This window comes from Culex quinquefasciatus, chromosome 3, assembly GCF_015732765.1.
Source record: "Culex quinquefasciatus strain JHB chromosome 3, VPISU_Cqui_1.0_pri_paternal, whole genome shotgun sequence".
Classification (NCBI taxonomy): domain Eukaryota; kingdom Metazoa; phylum Arthropoda; class Insecta; order Diptera; family Culicidae; genus Culex; species Culex quinquefasciatus.
In genome coordinates, this window is record NC_051863.1 from 20,941,502 (window position 1) to 20,959,906 (window position 18,405).

The 18,405-nt window shown below is 33.9% G+C and overlaps 1 protein-coding gene across 1 annotated transcript; it reads left to right on the plus strand.

Moving 5' to 3' along the window:
* Window positions 1-342: 342 nt before the first annotated feature.
* Window positions 343-18,194, plus strand: LOC6033048 (carbonic anhydrase 7). Its single transcript, XM_038265967.1, has 6 exons — window positions 343-810; window positions 9,026-9,153; window positions 9,235-9,325; window positions 9,403-9,556; window positions 17,263-17,617; window positions 17,681-18,194. Exons 1-6 carry the CDS (start codon window positions 741-743, stop codon window positions 17,840-17,842), a joined length of 960 nt encoding a protein of 319 aa, XP_038121895.1. The 5' UTR covers window positions 343-740; the 3' UTR covers window positions 17,843-18,194.
* Window positions 18,195-18,405: the final 211 nt, after the last annotated feature.

Below are 18,405 nucleotides of genomic sequence, written 5' to 3' on the forward strand. Positions count from 1 at the left end.
TCCAATTTGCTGGTTCTCACTATTGAAACAAATTATTTTGCAAAACTGTCGACGGAAATTTGCTTGCTCATATCATACTGAGCTTATTATCTCTTGTGTTCAGTAGAAAACGCCTTTAGGTGCACGATGGAACTACATGACGTTCCCCTAAGTTCTAATTTCCCAGAGAACTTCCCAGCAGTTAATCTTGAATTTAAGGCATCGCCAGCTCTGTGGCCCACCAAAAGCAAGAACGACGACGGATGAATGACGAATGGGGCGATTCGATTGACGGCCAAACTCTGTATAAAACACTATCAACGAACCCGTTGCGAAATCAGTTATCAGCCGGTAATTGTCCGAGGTGGACGGCGTAAGGTCGTGCCGGGAATGACTCTGTGTTAAGGACCTGCACAGGACTCAAGTGATGTCTTCTGACGACTAGGTGGTGCTAGTTTTTTTTTTCAGTCAGGAAGATAACAGTGAGGAACAGTTTGTTCTTAAACGGTGCCCGGAAACGACCTTGGATTACGCGCGGTTTTTTTTTTGCACGTGGAAGAGGATCTGTGAACTGTGTGGCTGTCGTCAGCAAACATCGCCAATAGGTGCTAATTAGTGGAACGCGTGAGCTAATTTTGATCATCGCAGTAGGCACAGGTGCCAATTGGCAGGAGCTTTCGTTGGACGAGGGTAGCGACTGCTACGATCAGTCCCAGTTGATCCAGGGTGGCATCGAGAACACGGGTCCCGAAGGATTTAGGATGAAGCGGTTCGCGACAGAGGTTGCTAGGATGGATTGGGTGATCTTGGCTGTCCTGGTTGTGGTTCAAGGTGAGAAGTGATTGAAGATTCAGGAAAAGTTGTGAAAGCAAAGAAGCTATTGTAGTGGGACATGAAGAGTCAACGTGAATTTTGTGTCAACAGTTGTGCACTTGAGAAAAACAGCTGTAGTGAATGAAGATACAGAGAGAGGGACTTAAAATTTATGACACTCGAATGAGGTGCTGTGTTGATGAAGAAATCAACCGTCAAGTGTGCCATCAATCTGATTATCTCTGGTTATTTGTAATCGTGCGATGGCGATTGGCAGAAGAGTGTGAAGTTGATCGGAGAGCTCAAACAACGATGACGGAATTAATGCTAGATATAGTTTTTTTTTCTTTAGTGAAGTTTTGTTCGAATAATTGAAACTTAGTGGCGTAAACATTTTTTTTCAACAAATTTATTTTAGGTGAAGCTGAGTTATGATTATCCTAGCGATATAAATTATTCAACAAAAAACTCAAAAAAACTGTTTTTTTTATGTCTTAAATTCTGTCAACTGATTTGTGCCCGGGGCAATATTGTGTCTATTGAATCTAAGAGAATTGTCATGTAAATTGATAATGATTTCATTTTTTTAAATTAACGACAAACACCAAGTCTTTTAAATATTTGCAAGCATAGACAAACAATTTTGAGTACTGACTTTGAAAAGATTTTTTTGCAATTCCGTCGTGAAACTACTTGCTTTTCCTGTCATTCTTGAACGACGAAATAGCCTACTTTTCTGTACCAAAAATAACAGAATCGAATAGCAACACTTTTCAAAATAAATGCTGAAAAGTTCTACTTTTCAGCACTCAAATGGGTGCTGAAAGTTGAACTTTTCAGCACTTGTTTCGAAAAGTAACACTTTTCAACATTTTTTTGATTTAAACGATTTATTGACAAATTCATGAAAATTTGACATAAAATTTCACTCAGTGTGAGTTTTTTGGAATTGCAAAAAAATGTTGTATGGAACTCGTTGCAAAACTTGTTTTTTTCAGCACTCTTCGTATTTATCCAACTCGGTGAACCTCGTTGGATAAATGTACGACTCGTGCTGAAAAAATCCTCTTTTTGCAACTTGTTGCATAAACTACTATTAAAAATGTCGAACGGTTTTGATAAAATCCGTGATCTAATTTAGGAAAAAATATTAATGAAAAGCGTCGAATGATGTAACTGAGTAATTCTAAAATTAAATTTTTTTTTCGACATTTTAAATTTTGTTTTTTTTTTTTTATTCGAATGAAATTTTGTCCATGCAGTCATTTTACAACTTCAGTTTTTCCAAACAATTTTCATTCCATCATTTACAAAATGTTTCGAAAATTTGTATCTTGAAAAGGGATTTTCTGATTGTTTTCTGGTTGATTCGGAAAAGTTGTAGGTTATGATTGGGACTATTAAAAAAATGGTATCCTGAAAAATCCCGATTTTTTAGTCGACTTTTCATCATAAAAATTTGAATTGCTGTTTTTTTATTTTCCATTTTTTTGTATGGGATTTTAGCGCTAGATTTTAGAATGGTGTTGAACGTGGTAACGTCATGATTCGAATTCCCGGACGCTTCGAAACCCGGACACTTTAATTTGTTTTATCAATTATTTGGATATAAATTCGCATTATGAATGTCAAAACTATGTTATTTGATGTATTCTAACATCAACTTTAATTTAATGTTTGTGTGAACGCTGTAGTTAATTCCAATAGAATAAAATTAAATAAAATTATAAGTTTACCAAAAATGCGAAACATTTCAACGGAAATATTTCATAGGCGTCCGAAGCACCGGGAAGGCAAAGCAGAAATTTATGTTTTTGATTTTCTTATATTCTAGCCATTTTTATAAAAACTATCGATTGTTTTGATGTTAACAGCTTATTTGAGACCTAAAGAATGCCATTCACTAACATTTCAGTCCAAATTTGTGCGATTCATAAGCAAAATCGAGTGTCCGGAATTCGAAGCAAAAGTGTCCGGATTTCGAATCAACTTTTAACAGTGTCCGGGATTCGAAGCACAACAAGTCATTTTATTTTTCAAATTCTGATGAAAAATTGTTAGAAAAGACATATTTTGCATGTATTCTCCTAAAACTGACTGTTTATACTAAATCCTGATGATATTTCTACATTTCCAACTTATTACATAATTTTTTGCCAGCTATAACAAAAATAATATGGTACTAAGTGTCCGGATTTCGAATCATGACGTTATAGGAGTTATGAACAAATTTGACTTTTCGAAAAAATTATTTTATTTAATTCAAAAATCATTTTTAGAAGTGGAATTAAGTTTGATAAAATTCACCGGTTTCAAGTTGTAAGTACATTAAATTAATTTTTTTTTTTCAAAAAATGTTCAGTTTTTTGAAATTTAAAAATACTTCTTGAATCGAATGCACCCTTGCAAAAATATAAATGACTTTCGAAGAGCTGAGAAAATTTCCCACAATTTTTTTTTTGACTTTGTTGTTCAGACTGCTGGTTGCTGATATCAGCCTCTTTAAGCTTAAATTTTGCAAAAAAATAGTTTTTTGTCGATGTAATCTAACTAGCCCTTATTTTGCAACTTGCATCATCTCGGAAACTTTTGATTCGATTTTTACTGTTGCAAAGTGAAAATTTTGTGAATTATTTTGCTCTTAAAAAATATATATTTACAATTTTGTTCAATTTAGCCAAACATTTGTTAATGATAAACACTGTGTTTTAGCCCATTCAGAAAATTATTTTTGATTATAATTTATTTTTGAAAAGAACAGATAATTTTACTAAAGTTTCACTTTTTAACATTAAAAATCAAACCAAAAGCCCTATGATGGAAAATAATTTTCTATTAGTAAAACTTGTGTTTGTTTCTAAATTAATGTGTTTATTTTTCATATTTCTTGGCATTATAGGTAGATCGATCCTTAAAAATTATTTACTATAAGGCTGGTACAAATATTTTTAAAAGTTTTTGTCACCCCCTTCAAAATTGGCCCGAAAAATCAGGGGTAAAAAAAAATATTTTTACAATAAACTTCAAAATTTCAATGAAAATTCAAGTGCAACCAGCTGAAATCAAATTAAAATACATTCTTCTGCGTTTAAAATCATTTTTAGCATGTTTGGGTTTATTAAAAAATCTTAAGATTTTTTGAAAATTTTCGATGCAAAACCTTTTTTTTCGATACAGTTTTTGTTTTTGTCAGATCTTAGATTTTTTGAAAACTAATGATTTCAAAACAACTGAACTAGTGTAAAATGCATTTTAAAACACATTTTTTTTAAATGTGAAGACTATGGCTTGTTATTTAAATTTTTATATTTTTTTATTTTTTTGCCCCCCCCCTTGACCTCGGCCAGGGCCGAGGGACAAAAACTTTTTTTAATATTTGCATCGGCCTAAGAGATTTGTAGAGAAGAATTTTACCTGAAAATCCATTTTCAAAGTTTGTAAGAGCAAATCCCTGTGGTCAAAGACAAACTTGTAGGAAATTTGACGAGCTTTGCGAAAAAAAATACACTGAAACAAAAAAACACTCCACTTGTATGTGATTTTTGAATTTTTTAAGTTTAAAAGTCAAATTTGAAGGTGAGTCCACGATTTTTTTTCGTTTAATTTTTTTGTGAAAATAACCTAAGATGTTACAAAAAGACTCACGAAAAATGCAGGATGGAGCAACTCACCTTAAAAAATACAAAAATCATTTACTGAAACTGTTTTTTTTTTTTCAAAAGTGCTCTAAACATCAAAATTTGCAAAAACCGAAAGTGGGAATCGGTTCTCCAGACAATTTCACATAAAAAAAATTGCAAAAAACATCAAAAAACCTATTTTTTCAACATTTTTATTTTTAAAACCGCTGTAACTTCACAAGGATTGGACTTAGGACAATGGTCAATATGGAAACTTCTATGTAAAATTGTCTGGAAAATCGATTTTCACTATCGGTTTTTGCAAATTTTGATGTTTAGGGCACTATTGAATAAAAAAAAAAGTTTCAGTAAACGAGTTTTGTATTTTTTAAGGTGAGTTGCTCCATCCTGCATTTTTCGTGAGTCTTTTTGTAACATCTTAGGCTATTTTCACAAAAACTTTGAACGAAAAAAAATCGCGGACTCACCTTCAAATTTGACTTTTAAACTTCTAAAATCACTTTAAAAAAAACTTAAAAACTTTTAAAATCACATACAAGTGGAGTGTTTTTTTGTTTCAGTGTATTTTTTTTTGTGGAAAGCCCGTCAAATTTCCTACAAGTTTGTCTTTGGCCACTTTTTGATACGAAGCAACGGCTTCGAGATACAGCAATATTTAAATTACGAAATACAAAAATATTTAAAACACTTACGCCCTTCTCAAATGTCACTATCAAGTGTAACTGACTCTATATACACAAAAATGGCTTATATAATCGTAGGATAACATGTCTACAAAGTTTTATTGAAATCGGAGAGGGTCGAGAAAAAAGTACCTAAAAAATTCCTGTTTTGGGCTGGAATTGCTCGTAAATCGATTTTTATTGTCAAAATATATTTCATATTTGCGTGGAATTATAACCACTGACGAACTGACGTGCCACCAGGAACAAATTTCTCGATTATTTATGACCGCATTCTTCTTTTTATTCTTCGTACTTTTCTGTTCTTGAGTGAATGTCAAAATTCGAGTTTGACACTTCACCACCGCAGCTGTTTTCGCGCTGCGAATAATGCTGGAACAACAAGTGAAAACGGCTGATATAAATAAGAATGTTAATGATACGGAAATACTTAAATCATCGTACAAATTGATAAATAATGAAAGGCATAACAATATTTAACCCTACCATTTATTTAATATTGGAAAAATTTTGACAAAAAAAAATTTCGCTAAAGATTTTGCAAAAACAAAATTTTAAGAATGTTTTCCACCCTTTTCACCCCGAGCAGGGGTAAATAACACGGGAATACCAAATTTTGGTATTACTTGGGCAAATAACAGCGACCAAAATGTGCCCTTGGTTGCCCAGTAATAGATGGTAAAATACCATGAAATCATACCAAAAGCAGTTGCAGTTAGTTAAAAAGCTCGTGGGAGTCGCTCAACCTGCATTCCTGTCACACATGAGGTCTGCACAGCTGATTCCACGTAGATTTTTCCCGCCAGTAATGACAGGAAACGTTGACAAACGGAATATGTGCCAAAATCATAAGTGGTTTTTTACATATGAAGGGAAATCATCGTGAACTGGAACTGCCGGTCGTTAGCCCGGGTAAAGTGGAAACGTTGAGATGATTGTTGTCCTCTGCTCTCATCTCGCAAAAAGCCATACAGAGAACCACGTCCCATTCAACCGGCTCCGTGGCTTAATGGTTACGGCTTCTGTCTCCCAAGCAGAAGGTTCAGGGATCAAATCCCGGTCGGTACCTTTGAAATTTGGAATCAGGAATTTGAATATGAATAAAAACTAAAATGAATCAGGTGGGATTCGAACTCACACCTTTGGATTGATGGTTGTCTGCAGTCGGCCATCCGAAGGTTTACACTCTAGCAGTGAATTGATCCGTAGTGTTGAAACATGTTATCTATTCTTCTTATAATATTAAATACGCGCTGATCCCTGATTTGCCTGAGGGGATTGGAAGTCTAATGTAGATCGAGTTTCCTTCAGATGCTTGCTTCTATGTTTAGGCGGGGCCGAACAATGCCCAGCGACCTCGGAATTGGACCGCAAGGAGCTCTGTCATTCTGAAACGGGTCGCTGGAAGCAGCGCGAGGGCTATCACCACCTAATACCCGGGACTGAGATATGTTGTATCAGCATTCGGCATGTACACAGTCTGATACAAACTATACTTTCCCATAATTTCGCTACCGGTTAGCGGGTATTGGATTGGACCACACACACACACACACACAGCAGTTGCAGTTAGTTAAAAAAACGTAAATGATCCTTATTCAACAACCAAATCTACTCACCTGATGATTCCATGTTGTTTTTAGTGATATTCTTCACCACACCGAATGCATTTGTCATTGATGAACGGCTGTACTTGAAGTTCTTGAAGCTTCTGAAAACTAACAAGATTGAAAAATAAGTATTATTAAAATGAAACTGGATTGAAATTCACCAAAATTCAATAATCTGTTGATTGACTCGTTTTTCAAAGTATTTGGTTATCCCAACTTAGAAAAATTTCAACGTTTTTGAAAAAAATATTAGTGGGTATATCACAAAAAAAAATTAAATCAGCTTTAACATTTTTGGGTTTCAAGTCATTTTAGCGCAAAATTAATTATCTCGTCAAAAATTTAAAAAAATCCATAGTTTCAGAGAAAATTGATGAATCCTTTCAATACCAAAATAATACCAAAATGTGGCATCCTGACTTAGAAATTTTTCCACAATGTCAAGTCATTTCTGTAGGGGGTATATCAAAAATGTTTAAAATCAAGTTTGAAATTTCCGGTTTTCAATGAAAGCATTCGCTTTGAGACATCATTTTAACGCAAAATTAATTATTTTGTCAAAATTGGTCAAAATTTTCCCATAGTTTCAGAGGAATTTGATAAAACACCTTCATACCAAAATAATACCAAAATGTGCCATCCTGACTTAGAAAATTTTCCACAATTTCAAGTCATTTCTGTAGGGGGTATATCAAAAATGTTTAAAATCAAGTTTGAAATTTCCGGTTTTCAATGAAAGCATTCGCTTTGAGACATCATTTTAGCGCAAAATTAATTATTTTGTCAAAATTGGTCAAAATTTTCCCATAGTGTCAGAGGAATTTGATGAAACACTTTAATACCAAAATAATACCAAAATGTGGTGTTCGACCATTGACAAATTCTGCAATTTTGCAATATCAAAACAATACCTTAAATTGGTATGATACCACATTTTGCTCTTGCATAATCCTTAAGACAAATTTTTAAGGGTCCAGGAATACCAAAATTTGGTATTGATACCAGAGAAAGGTATTATTACGCATTTCCCTTGTTATTTACCCATGCTCGGGGTACATGCTGCTTCAGAAAGCTTCTCAACAGCAGCAGCTGCGCATCTGTCAAACCGTGTGTTTGACAATCGCTGATCGCTGTGAATGAGTGAGAAGGAAGGTGGGAAAGTGCGGTCAAATTTGAATTATAGAGTTATCTAAGCCCGATCTCACGCACACTAGCTTACCATTTGTTTTTGCTGGCGACCACAAATTTTAACCTAAAAATCCATCGTGTACGTACACGCAATACATGCGCACGTAGATAGCTCTATTGGCAGCGTTGCCACAAGTACAGATGTTTTTGGCACAGACCAAACACTCAAACTAATTATTTTTACAGTTAAAATACACTTGAGTAGTTTTTGTAAACTGCACTAAAAAGATAAACATTTTTTGCATCTTTTTACTTGTTTAGTTTTTGATAAAAATGTTTTTCTTTAAAGTTATACTTGATTGAGTGTTTGGTCTGTGCCAAAAATATCTGTACGTGTGGCAAGCCTGATTATTGGTGGCACGTCAGTTCGTCAGTGTTATAACCTTGATCCTCTGAGAACATGTATGTCACTCAAAAGTCAGCACAAATTTTGTTTTTTTTTTTTTTTAATTGGAATATTCTTTACTTTGACTAATCACGAGCCAAAAAAGGTTGAAAATTTGGTTGGTTGAATATTACCGTTTTTGAGTAATTTTACCAAAATAGTGTTTAAAAAAGTGAAATTCAACAGAAACTGATGAAACTTTTCAAAGTTTCTGATGTGAAGTTTCACATTTTTGACAAAAAATCTGTCATTTTCAGATGTAATGAAACTATCATTTTTATGCGCATTACGTGGTTTGCAAGTGAGAATTTATTTTCAAAACTGTGAAAGCAATATTTATAAAGGTCGATCCACCTAATAGATCAGGTTAGTTAAAAATCTGTACCAAAAAATCAAAAAAAAAATTACACTCAATTTTCTACGATAAAATATTGTTGGGTTTTAATCCAAATCGGGTCACCTCGATACGACCTCTAGAACAATTTGGACAAGTTCTAAAAACTGCCTTTTAATTTTGACCCGTTAATTAGCGTCAATTGATCAAATCCAACACGTCTACGCTAAATAAAATCAGTTATGAGAAAACAAACAAAATCTAAGATTAGCCTGATGACCCATGCCGAGACATTTTCGCGATGATGCAACTACCCTCATCCGATTTCCATAACGCATAATTTCCCATATCCTCTAACTTAACCTCCCCTTCATTTTCTCTCACTTCACTAGTCGCCACCGTTTCCGGTGCGGGCCACCACCGTTTCGGGTACACCAAACCGGAACAGCGCCGCTGGTCAAAGGCCCACGAAAGCTGCGCCGGGAAGCACCAGTCACCGATCGCCATCTCCAGTGGCAGGGTAAATATTAAAAAAAAAAAAAAAGTTACATGAGATGCACAGCACGTGATGGATACCAACTCTTGGAAACTTTTCACGCAGGCCATTTCGCTGAACATCCCGGCGATTGAGTTCGTCGGCTACAACAACCTGCTGCCGGGGCCGATCACGATGCACAACAACGGTCACTCGGGTAATTTATGCGACATTTTTTTTTTTCAATCCCAATTTGTTGAATTATTTCTAAATGTCAACTCTTTTTATCTTTAGTGTCTTTTTCCATTCCGAAAACGGATCCGTCCAAGGGGCGCCATCCGTACATTTTCGGCGGCAAAATGGAAAACGAGTACGAACTGGAGGGACTGCACTTCCACTGGGGTGACAAGAACAATCGGGGGGCCGAACACGTGCTCAACGATGTCAGGTTAGTCGAATTTTTATTGAATGATTTAAAGTTAGGTTAAAGCTAGAAAGAAGAAATTGATATTGAAAGTCATTATTTAAACATTCATAATCCAAATTTGTTGAATAATTTCAAAATTTCAAATATTTTTTTCTCATTAATTAAATTGCTCGTTTCAAGGGGACCATAGTAAATCCGTTAAAAATCCACATGACAATTTAGTTTTATCTTGCATTGTACCAGAAATGTTTTTTAAGCCTACAGTTTAACAGTTTTTTACAAAAAAAAAACATATTTAGCGTCAATTTGATATTACAGAAAAATACTGAATTTTTGAATACATATATCGTTTTTTTACGAAACTGCCAACCCTCTAAACGGCGTGGCGATCAAACCCGGCTATTTGAGGTTATGCTGAAAATCACCTTTTTTTATTCGTCTAAAACAACTAAATGAAACATTACAATTTTCAATTCCAAGCAAGGGGCTGGAAACTCTAATATAACTTAGGAATACTTAGTATACTAACGATATTCCAGTATTCCAGAATTTGATTCTGAGTCGATAAGTATAAATAAAGCTCAAATTAAAAACTTTACTTTTTTGAGTGATTATACAGCCTCTTCTAAGTGAGGCAAAAAGTATCAAATAAAAATTAATGTGCAAAACAATCCTTAAATTATTTGCTTGAAATTAAATAAGTATTAACCAAAAATTTTTATTTCAAAAGCCTGACAAATTACAAAATAAAACAAAAAGTGTCAAACGAACGTAAAACGTTACTTAATCCACCAGAAGGTGGTTGCTGCATTCCTCCTAAAAGCCTTGCAACCACACACTATACGAAAGCTTTGGCTAACGCTTACTTAGTAAAGACACTATACATCTGACTGCTGCCATCTATGATAAATTCAATGAACCATTTCAAAGCACCGCAGTGTTTGTGTGCGTGCACTGAGCGGAAAGTTCCGACAGCTATCCGCCGGAGCTTTCAAATTATGTAAATAATGACCCTTTTTTGTATAAACCAAAACAGTTTTTCGAACATAACTTTTAAAGTACTGCACCAAACTGGATGAAATTTAAAAAAAGACTTAAAGAACCTGAAAACGAATCCAAAAACATAGATCCGGACAAAATTGGTCGAGCCAGTTCCGAGAAAAGTGAGTGAGAAAATAAATTCTACGTCCATCCACACGCACAGACATTTGCTCAGAATTTGATTCTGAGCCGATATGTATACGTAAAGGCTGGGTGCTGCAAAGACAGAATGCGTAACGTGATTTTCGAATGCTCCCCACTAATACATCTGCACTACAGCTGTAAACATAAACAAAGTGGCAGGCTATGTTCAAGCTCCAGCGTGACATATATTTTGCTGCTGAAATGACTTGTTTTGATTTTTTTTAATCTGTTCATGTTTAAATTTTTAAGCATAAGCATAGGTAATCTGTTCATGTTTAAATTTTTGTTGAAAAATTAAAGGCTTCGCACTTTTTTTGTTCGTAGACTAATCAATGGGCTGCCAAAAGAGGCCTTTTTGATTTCCACGTGACGAAATATTGCGTCAGAAGTGGGTGGAATTTTGTGAATAAGAAGAACAACCGAATCGAAGTTCCGAGATTGTGGATCGCAGTGATAATGTTGGAGTAAAATTATTGAATATTATTTGGCATGTGCCATTCATAGTTGTTGATAATTCGTCGCTAAAATTTCAAAAAGCGTCATAAACGTAAGTTTTGCGTGAGACATAGCAATTATTGAAATGTTAGCTAAAAAATTACCCAATCACGATTTCTACCCTCTTCTTAAGATTTGTTTACTTCGAATACCTCAAAAGCTCGACGCCACCGACAAAAAAATTATAGATCGATTACAATACTTGCCACTTCTTGGTATAATTTTGCAAACAGTAAATTGGTTCCGCTTTGACATTTCTAAATTGAGGCCGCTTTGCGAACCACTATTCTGCACCCAGCGTAAAGGTATACCATGGAAGCTTATTCAAAAAGTTCAATTTTTGAGTGATTTTATAGCCTTGCCTCAGTGAGGTTGAAGAGCAATTCCCTGCGACTTCAGACAACGATTTTTTTTTTGTATTTTTTGCATTGGATAAAAGTTTGTGTGTATTTTATATGATCAAAGGGGTAATTTGCCATCATTAGTTCGTCCATACAAATTTTCAGACAATGTTGGCACCTGTCCATACAAAAGTGCTATAAAAATATTCAAAAATCTGTTTGTTAAGAACAGAAAAAAAATAATATAAAATACATCTTTTTGTTGAACTTTCACACACAAAGAATGCACAAAATATCTATTTTTGAAAAAAAAACATGCAGAATACTGTTTCGGATATCTTCTATATGACAAAAATGCCATATTTTGAGCTATGGCACAAGTTGGTTTAAATTCATTGACAGTGTTGCCAATTTTTCGACAAAACTATGATTTTTGACAAAAAAGTTGGGAAAATAACGGAAAAAATTACTTTATTTTTTATTTTTTGATGAAACGTTAAATTTGAATCAAAAAGAAGTCACTTTGACTTAATTCGTTAAATTTGAATCAAAAAGAAGTCACTTCGGCGTACTTCCTAAATAAATTTCGATCTCTCAAATATAAATATTAAAAAAAAAAACACACAATTCAGAAAAAAATAAATTTGAAAAGGCCCAACAATATTTATTTAAAACCATTGAGCAATTCTTGCCCAAATTGAGCAATTCTAGCCCAAAACAGGAATTTTTCAGGTACTTTTTTCTAGACCCTCTCCGATTTCAATGAAACTTTGTAAACATGTTATCCTAGGCTTATGTGAGCCATTTTTGCATATATGGAGCCACTTGCACTCGATAGTGACATCTAAGAAGGGCGTAAAACCCTTTTGTATTCCGTAATTTACATATTACTGTATCTCTAAGCCGTCGCATCGTATCAAAAAGTGGTCAAAGACAAACTTGTAAGAAATTTGACGGTAAAAAATAGACTGAAAAAAAACACGCCAATTTTATGAGTTTTTTTTTTATTTTTAAATTTAAAAGTCAAAATTGAAGGTCCACGTTTTATTTTGTGGAAATGGCCTAAGATGTTACAAAAAGACATACACAACACATGGAACGGAGTATCTCTCCTAAAAAAATCAACAACACAACTTTTGCAACGTTGCGTCTTTCAATTACGATAATTTGTGTACCCAAATTAATAATATCGCTTATCGCTTATATTTATTGCATTTTTAGTAAAAATATACTTTTTCCCGTTTTTGCGTGCGGCGCGTCGAAAAATCCAGTTTTTTTCTAAATAAATTTATTTAAAAAAACTGGATTTTTCGTTTCGTTTTTTTCAGTCAAATGTCAAAAATAAAAAATAGAATGCCATGGTGGCTTGTAATTTAAATTTAAACCCCCGTCGTTTTTGACCAGAGTCTAGTGACATAAACTACAAAAAATGTTTGCAACGGCCTTAATAGTTTAAAATAAAGCTAAAATTAAAAAAAATAATACAATAGCATATCAAATTTTATGCCAGTATTGCTTTGAAATTTCTTTATGTTTGAAAAAAAAAACATTCAAAAGTGCAATAATGTTTTTTCGTTCCATAATACAGTTAGAAATGTTAGTGTCTGTTAGAAGTTTTTTCAAACTTTGCTTCGAATAGTTTTTGATATAATCTTATATTTATTCTTAATTGTTGTTTAATATAAAAATTGACCAAAATGCTTCTAATTGGATTTTGTCACGTTTCATAGAAGGACAATTCCCTCAAACTTTCTGACAACGATTTATTTTTTTTTTGTATTTTTTTATCGGGATGAAAGTTTATGTTTACTTTTTCTAAAAAACAGTTTTCATACAATTTTGGCAGCACAAAAAAAAAGGTTATTAAAATTTTCAAACATCTGTATCTTGAGAACAGATTTCCTGATCTACTTGATGTCCTCAGCAAAATTGTAGGTTTTGCTCAAAACTTTTCAGAACTAAATTAATAACAATCTTAAAAAAAATACCCTCGAATAATAACAATTTTTGGAAAATCAAACATTTGGATATTTTTAGATGACAAAAAATTCCATCTTTTGAGCTATAGCACAAGTTGGTCACAATTCAGTTTGCAGTGCTGCCGATAAAAAAACTAAATCATGATTTTGAAAACGTGGGAAAAAAGTAGAAAACAATTATTTAGACTTTTCTTTAAGGTACGCTTTTGAGTTAGGATGATGCAAATATTTTCAAAGTTTTTGTAACATCTGTGTAATTTTATGTGCTATCAGCTGTCATCAATTTAAAATGCATTCATCTGCGTTTAAAATATTTTTTACAGATTTGGGTAATTTAAAAAAATGAATTTGAGTGAATTTTCAATGAACAGTACCACATAAAGTTACATTATTTGAAAACTAAAAAGCAAATTGCAAATCAACTTTTTTTTATTGAAATGTTGAAATTCTGGCTTGTAAGTTGAATTTTTACTTTTTTATATTATATTAATCATTTTGGCCAATATATTAAATTGCATATATTGTTGATATACTAATTAAATATAGTTTAAATGGAATTCATGTTTTTCCTAGAAATTTGGCCAATTTTCTTTGAGTATATTTTTTAAAATCGATTGGAAACAGTAATGAATACATTTTATAACGTATATTTTCTTAAATTTTAAACAAAAGTCAAGAATGTTGGGATCACCGATCGCAAAATCGTGTAAAATCTAAGGGAAAAAACACTTTTCATTTTTTTAAATATTTTGGATAATTGTAATTACGTTTTTGGTTAACAAATTTTCTTCTTACTTTAAGAATTTATGATACACATTTGTTTTTTTTTTACGGGAATCATAGATAAAAAAAAACTTTCATTTTACAAAAAAACATATTTGACACATTCTTCGGCAATGTACACCTTAGGATGAAATTTTGAAAAGCGTGTATGAGCTATTTGGATATTTTTCCTCGATTCTAGACTACTTGAAGCTTCAAAAATCATGGTTTTCATTTATTGATCGTTTGAATATCATTTTGTACAAGTTGGTTAGGTTATGCATCAATTCGTGATAACATCATCGTTTTAAAACATTTTTCTAAAAACTCCTGGTTTTCAGCGAAATGAAATCCAAAAAATATTCTTTTGATTGCATTTTGTAGGTTTTTAGTTGTACTAAACGGAAATGTCATGGGTTTGCAGTTTATCTTAAGTTAAGTATTTTTTCAAACTAGTGTAAGTTTACCATTTTATTGCGTTGCAACGTCACGAAAAAGGGACATTTGTTTATGTCAACAAAAAACTAAACATTCAATCATTTTGATATTTCGGATGCTATTTGTACTTGGAAAGAGCTTTCAAATGCAATCTAGAGCGACTTAATTGGTTGTCTAGATCCAAAGTTACAACAGGTTTAAGTTTGCGTTGCAACGTCACGAAATTTTAAATCATATTGGTCACATGGCAAAAAAGGTGTATGCGTAGTTGGTTGTTGAAGATAAAAGGGTACTAAATATTATATATTTGTTATATAATGTTTCCGAGCATATTTACAGAAGAATTGTACATGGGTCATTCACAAATTCCGTCATTTAAGTTTGATGCAACTCGAAAAAAAAAGTATTTTATGAAACTTGTTAAACAAATCAAAATAGACCGATGTTCACAAGGGGGAAAAATTCTAAAACTTTCAAAAAAGTAATCACGTGGTTACTGGATGGCCCCTTTATGATAAACTGATTTACGTGAGGGTTCATTCTAAAACAACGCAATGATTTTTTTTCATCCTACACCCTTATGTAAGTCAAATTAGTGAAAGTGAAATTCATTAAACAATAAAAATCACGTGATTCGATTGTTTTTTTTTCACAAACTTTTGTCACTCTGTTGTTGGACGAACCCTTACTTAAATAAGTTGTATGCAACGTTTTGTTGTTCACAATTAAAAATGTTATGTTGCGCAGTTAAACAGTTATATAATTTTCTCAAATTTAATTTAAAAAGCGCAAAAGTCAACAAAATAAGTTACGTTGTTTGCAGATCACCCCTTAGGGGCCATGAACAAACGATGGGCACTTTATTTATAAATTCAAAATAAGCCCTCCTGAAAACTTGAAGCTCCTCACCTCCCTTCTAAAACTTCCACGTGTTTTGTAAGTTGTCCAAAACCATTATAATATTAAGGGAGCGTTCTTGCATTACGTAACAAAACATTTATATTTTTAGACCCCCTCCACCCCCTGGAAATACATTTCCGATACACTTTTTTTTGTATAAATCCTCGAACCCTCCTCCCTCCCCCTTGATATTACGCCGTTACGTAATGCATGGACGTCCCGTTACATGGATAGAGGACGGGAGAGGGGGGGGAGGTTTCCTTCGTGATAATGGAATAATACCAAAAAAAATATTTTGAAAACCCTTTGGAAAACTTTGTAAATCGTACTGCAACTGTGAAAGCAGAATAGGGGGAGGGGGGGTCTAACATGGGCAGGCCAATCAATTCACATGTCCTTGTACTGTCTATTAATGTCTTATAATCAAATCTTAACCTACAGTTGTTCAGCCTAACAAAAACTATGATTTATTTTGAAACTATAATTTTGTGACGTTGCAACGCAACGAAAAACCCTGTTTTCACAAACAGAGCGTTGCAACGTCACGAAATGTAAGCGGTCTTCAAAAATCGAGGATGAATTTTTTCGAAAAACTAATGATTGCATTCGATTTGTTGGCCAATTTTACATTAAAAATGGAAGAAGAACTCCAAATTTGCCGTTTAACAGAGCAGAGTTAATTGCGAAACATGAATTGGGTCAGGATTGAGAAAAAGTCACGCGTTGCAACGTCACGCTACATATCCCCCTCTCAAAAATAGAATATTCGCTTGAAATAATGTTTCAACATTGTTTCTTATAGGAAATTTAATGTACTTTCCGAATCTGTAATAACATATGTACCTTTTCAATGTAATTTTTGAGTTACAGCCGAAATACTGAAAAAAGAAAAGTCAAAGCGTTGCAACGTCACGGCGGAATGTGTCATTTATTTGTTTTTAGAATTCTTTTTTCAAATTCCAAGACCGAATGTTCAGGTATCTAGAATTTTAACCCTCTACTGCCCAAATTTTTTTTCGAAAATTTTATTTTTCCCTTATTTAGGAGGTCATTTTGAGCAACTTTTGTGTTACGAAAAACTTTATTTCTCTTGTTTTATATTTTTCTTGTTTGATTTTTAGTATTACTACTATTATTACCTTTTGCCTTCTTTTTTTGTCGTGATTTTACAGTTACTTTTTTCAATTTTTTGCTTATTTTTCACGTTTTTACTATATAACGATACCATTATCATTGAAATTGAAGAAAAAAATGGTTAAAGGCATAGTCTGGTACAATACAACAATTATTGCATACTAATTTTCACATAATATAGGGAGAATGTTAGTAATAAACAAAGCCTAAGTTGACCTCCGAAAAAAATGACATTTGAAAAAACATTGGGAAAGGCACATAAAGCAAGTCACACTTCCAACTTTATAATTTTCTTAAATTTAAAGAATTCTTCTTTCCAACGCTTTTTAAGGTTTTAAATTTGGTTGAAAATTGATTTTTGTCGATTTTTTAGATCGAAGCCCGGCTAAAGGCGGGGTTGGGTTGTAGAGGGTTAAATTATTCGAATTTTGTCGCAAAAATTTCTACTCCGCTTATTTCAGGATTGTTTCTTACTGTCTTTCCCCCTCTCCAGATACCCAATGGAGATGCACATCATCCACCGCAACAAAAAGTACAAAAACGTCGCCGAAGCACTCGGCTATTCGGACGGCCTAACCGTGCTCGGGTTCTTCTACCAGGTGGTCGAGCAGGAAAGTTCCGAAATCGGCTACCTGCTGCGTTCGTTCCCCCTGATCGAGGAGTACGACCAGAAGGCGTCGCTCAACTTCACCTTCACACTCAACTCGCTGCTCGGCCAGCTCGACCGGACCCGGTTCTACACGTACAAGGGCTCACTGACGACGCCACCCTGCTCCGAGGCCGTCACGTGGGTGCTCTTCCCCGACCTGCTGACCATTTCGCTCACGCAAATTCGCCGCTTCCGCGTGGTAAGTGGCACTGATGGTTGGACCAATTAGGTTAAAAAGACTAAAAATTTCGTTTTCTTGCAGCTCGACACCGGCATGCACGGATCGCCGATGGTGGACAACTACCGGGCCCTGCAACCGATCGGCAACCGGCGGGTGTTTGTCCGGAAGGTGAACTCACGCAACACCGCAATCGACGTGGTTCGGAACGAAATTGACCATACCAAGTGGGATTGGACCTTCTAGTACCAGGACGGAGTGTTGATGATTGGGGAGACATTTTTTACCAAAAAGATAATTACGGACGGCGGCAATGCGAGTTATTTTTAAATCAAAATTTCACTACAAGTATAAGAGAAGCAATGCAGAGACACGACACAAGGATTCATTCAATCTACCTTTATTTTAAGAAATATTATTTACATGTGTTCCACCTAGCAATATAGAATAAGAATTGTATAAGTTATTCTTAGTGACAGAACGAACTGTGCAATGCTGGTGCAATTGATTTACACTGAGCGGGTTTAGTAGAAGAAACGAAAAGTTTAAAAATATAAGGCATGTATTTCAAAAACAAAATTTAAATAAAAAAACGAATATGGCGCTCGGAATTACTTGTTTTGGTTTTTATATGCAGAGAAGATTTAAATGTTTTTGGTCTTGCTATACTAAGGCAATGACAAATTTTATTTAAGAATCTAGGTGGTGTCAATTATTATTGGGGCTTAGACTGTGAATGTTCTGAAAAAGGTGGCCATTTTCATGAATAAATTATTTTGAATTGTAGAAAATTTACAGAACATTACTGA

Bases quoted from the DNA above. Each gene is read 5' to 3' on its own strand.
- LOC6033048 (XM_038265967.1), top strand. From the start codon at position 741: ATGAAGCGGTTCGCGACAGAGGTTGCTAGGATGGATTGGGTGATCTTG. The intron at 811-9,025 runs GTGAGAAGTGAT...TCACTTCACTAG, and splicing joins TGTCCTGGTTGTGGTTCAAG to TCGCCACCGTTTCCGGTGCG. The intron at 9,557-17,262 runs GTTAGTCGAATT...CCCCCTCTCCAG, and splicing joins CACGTGCTCAACGATGTCAG to ATACCCAATGGAGATGCACA.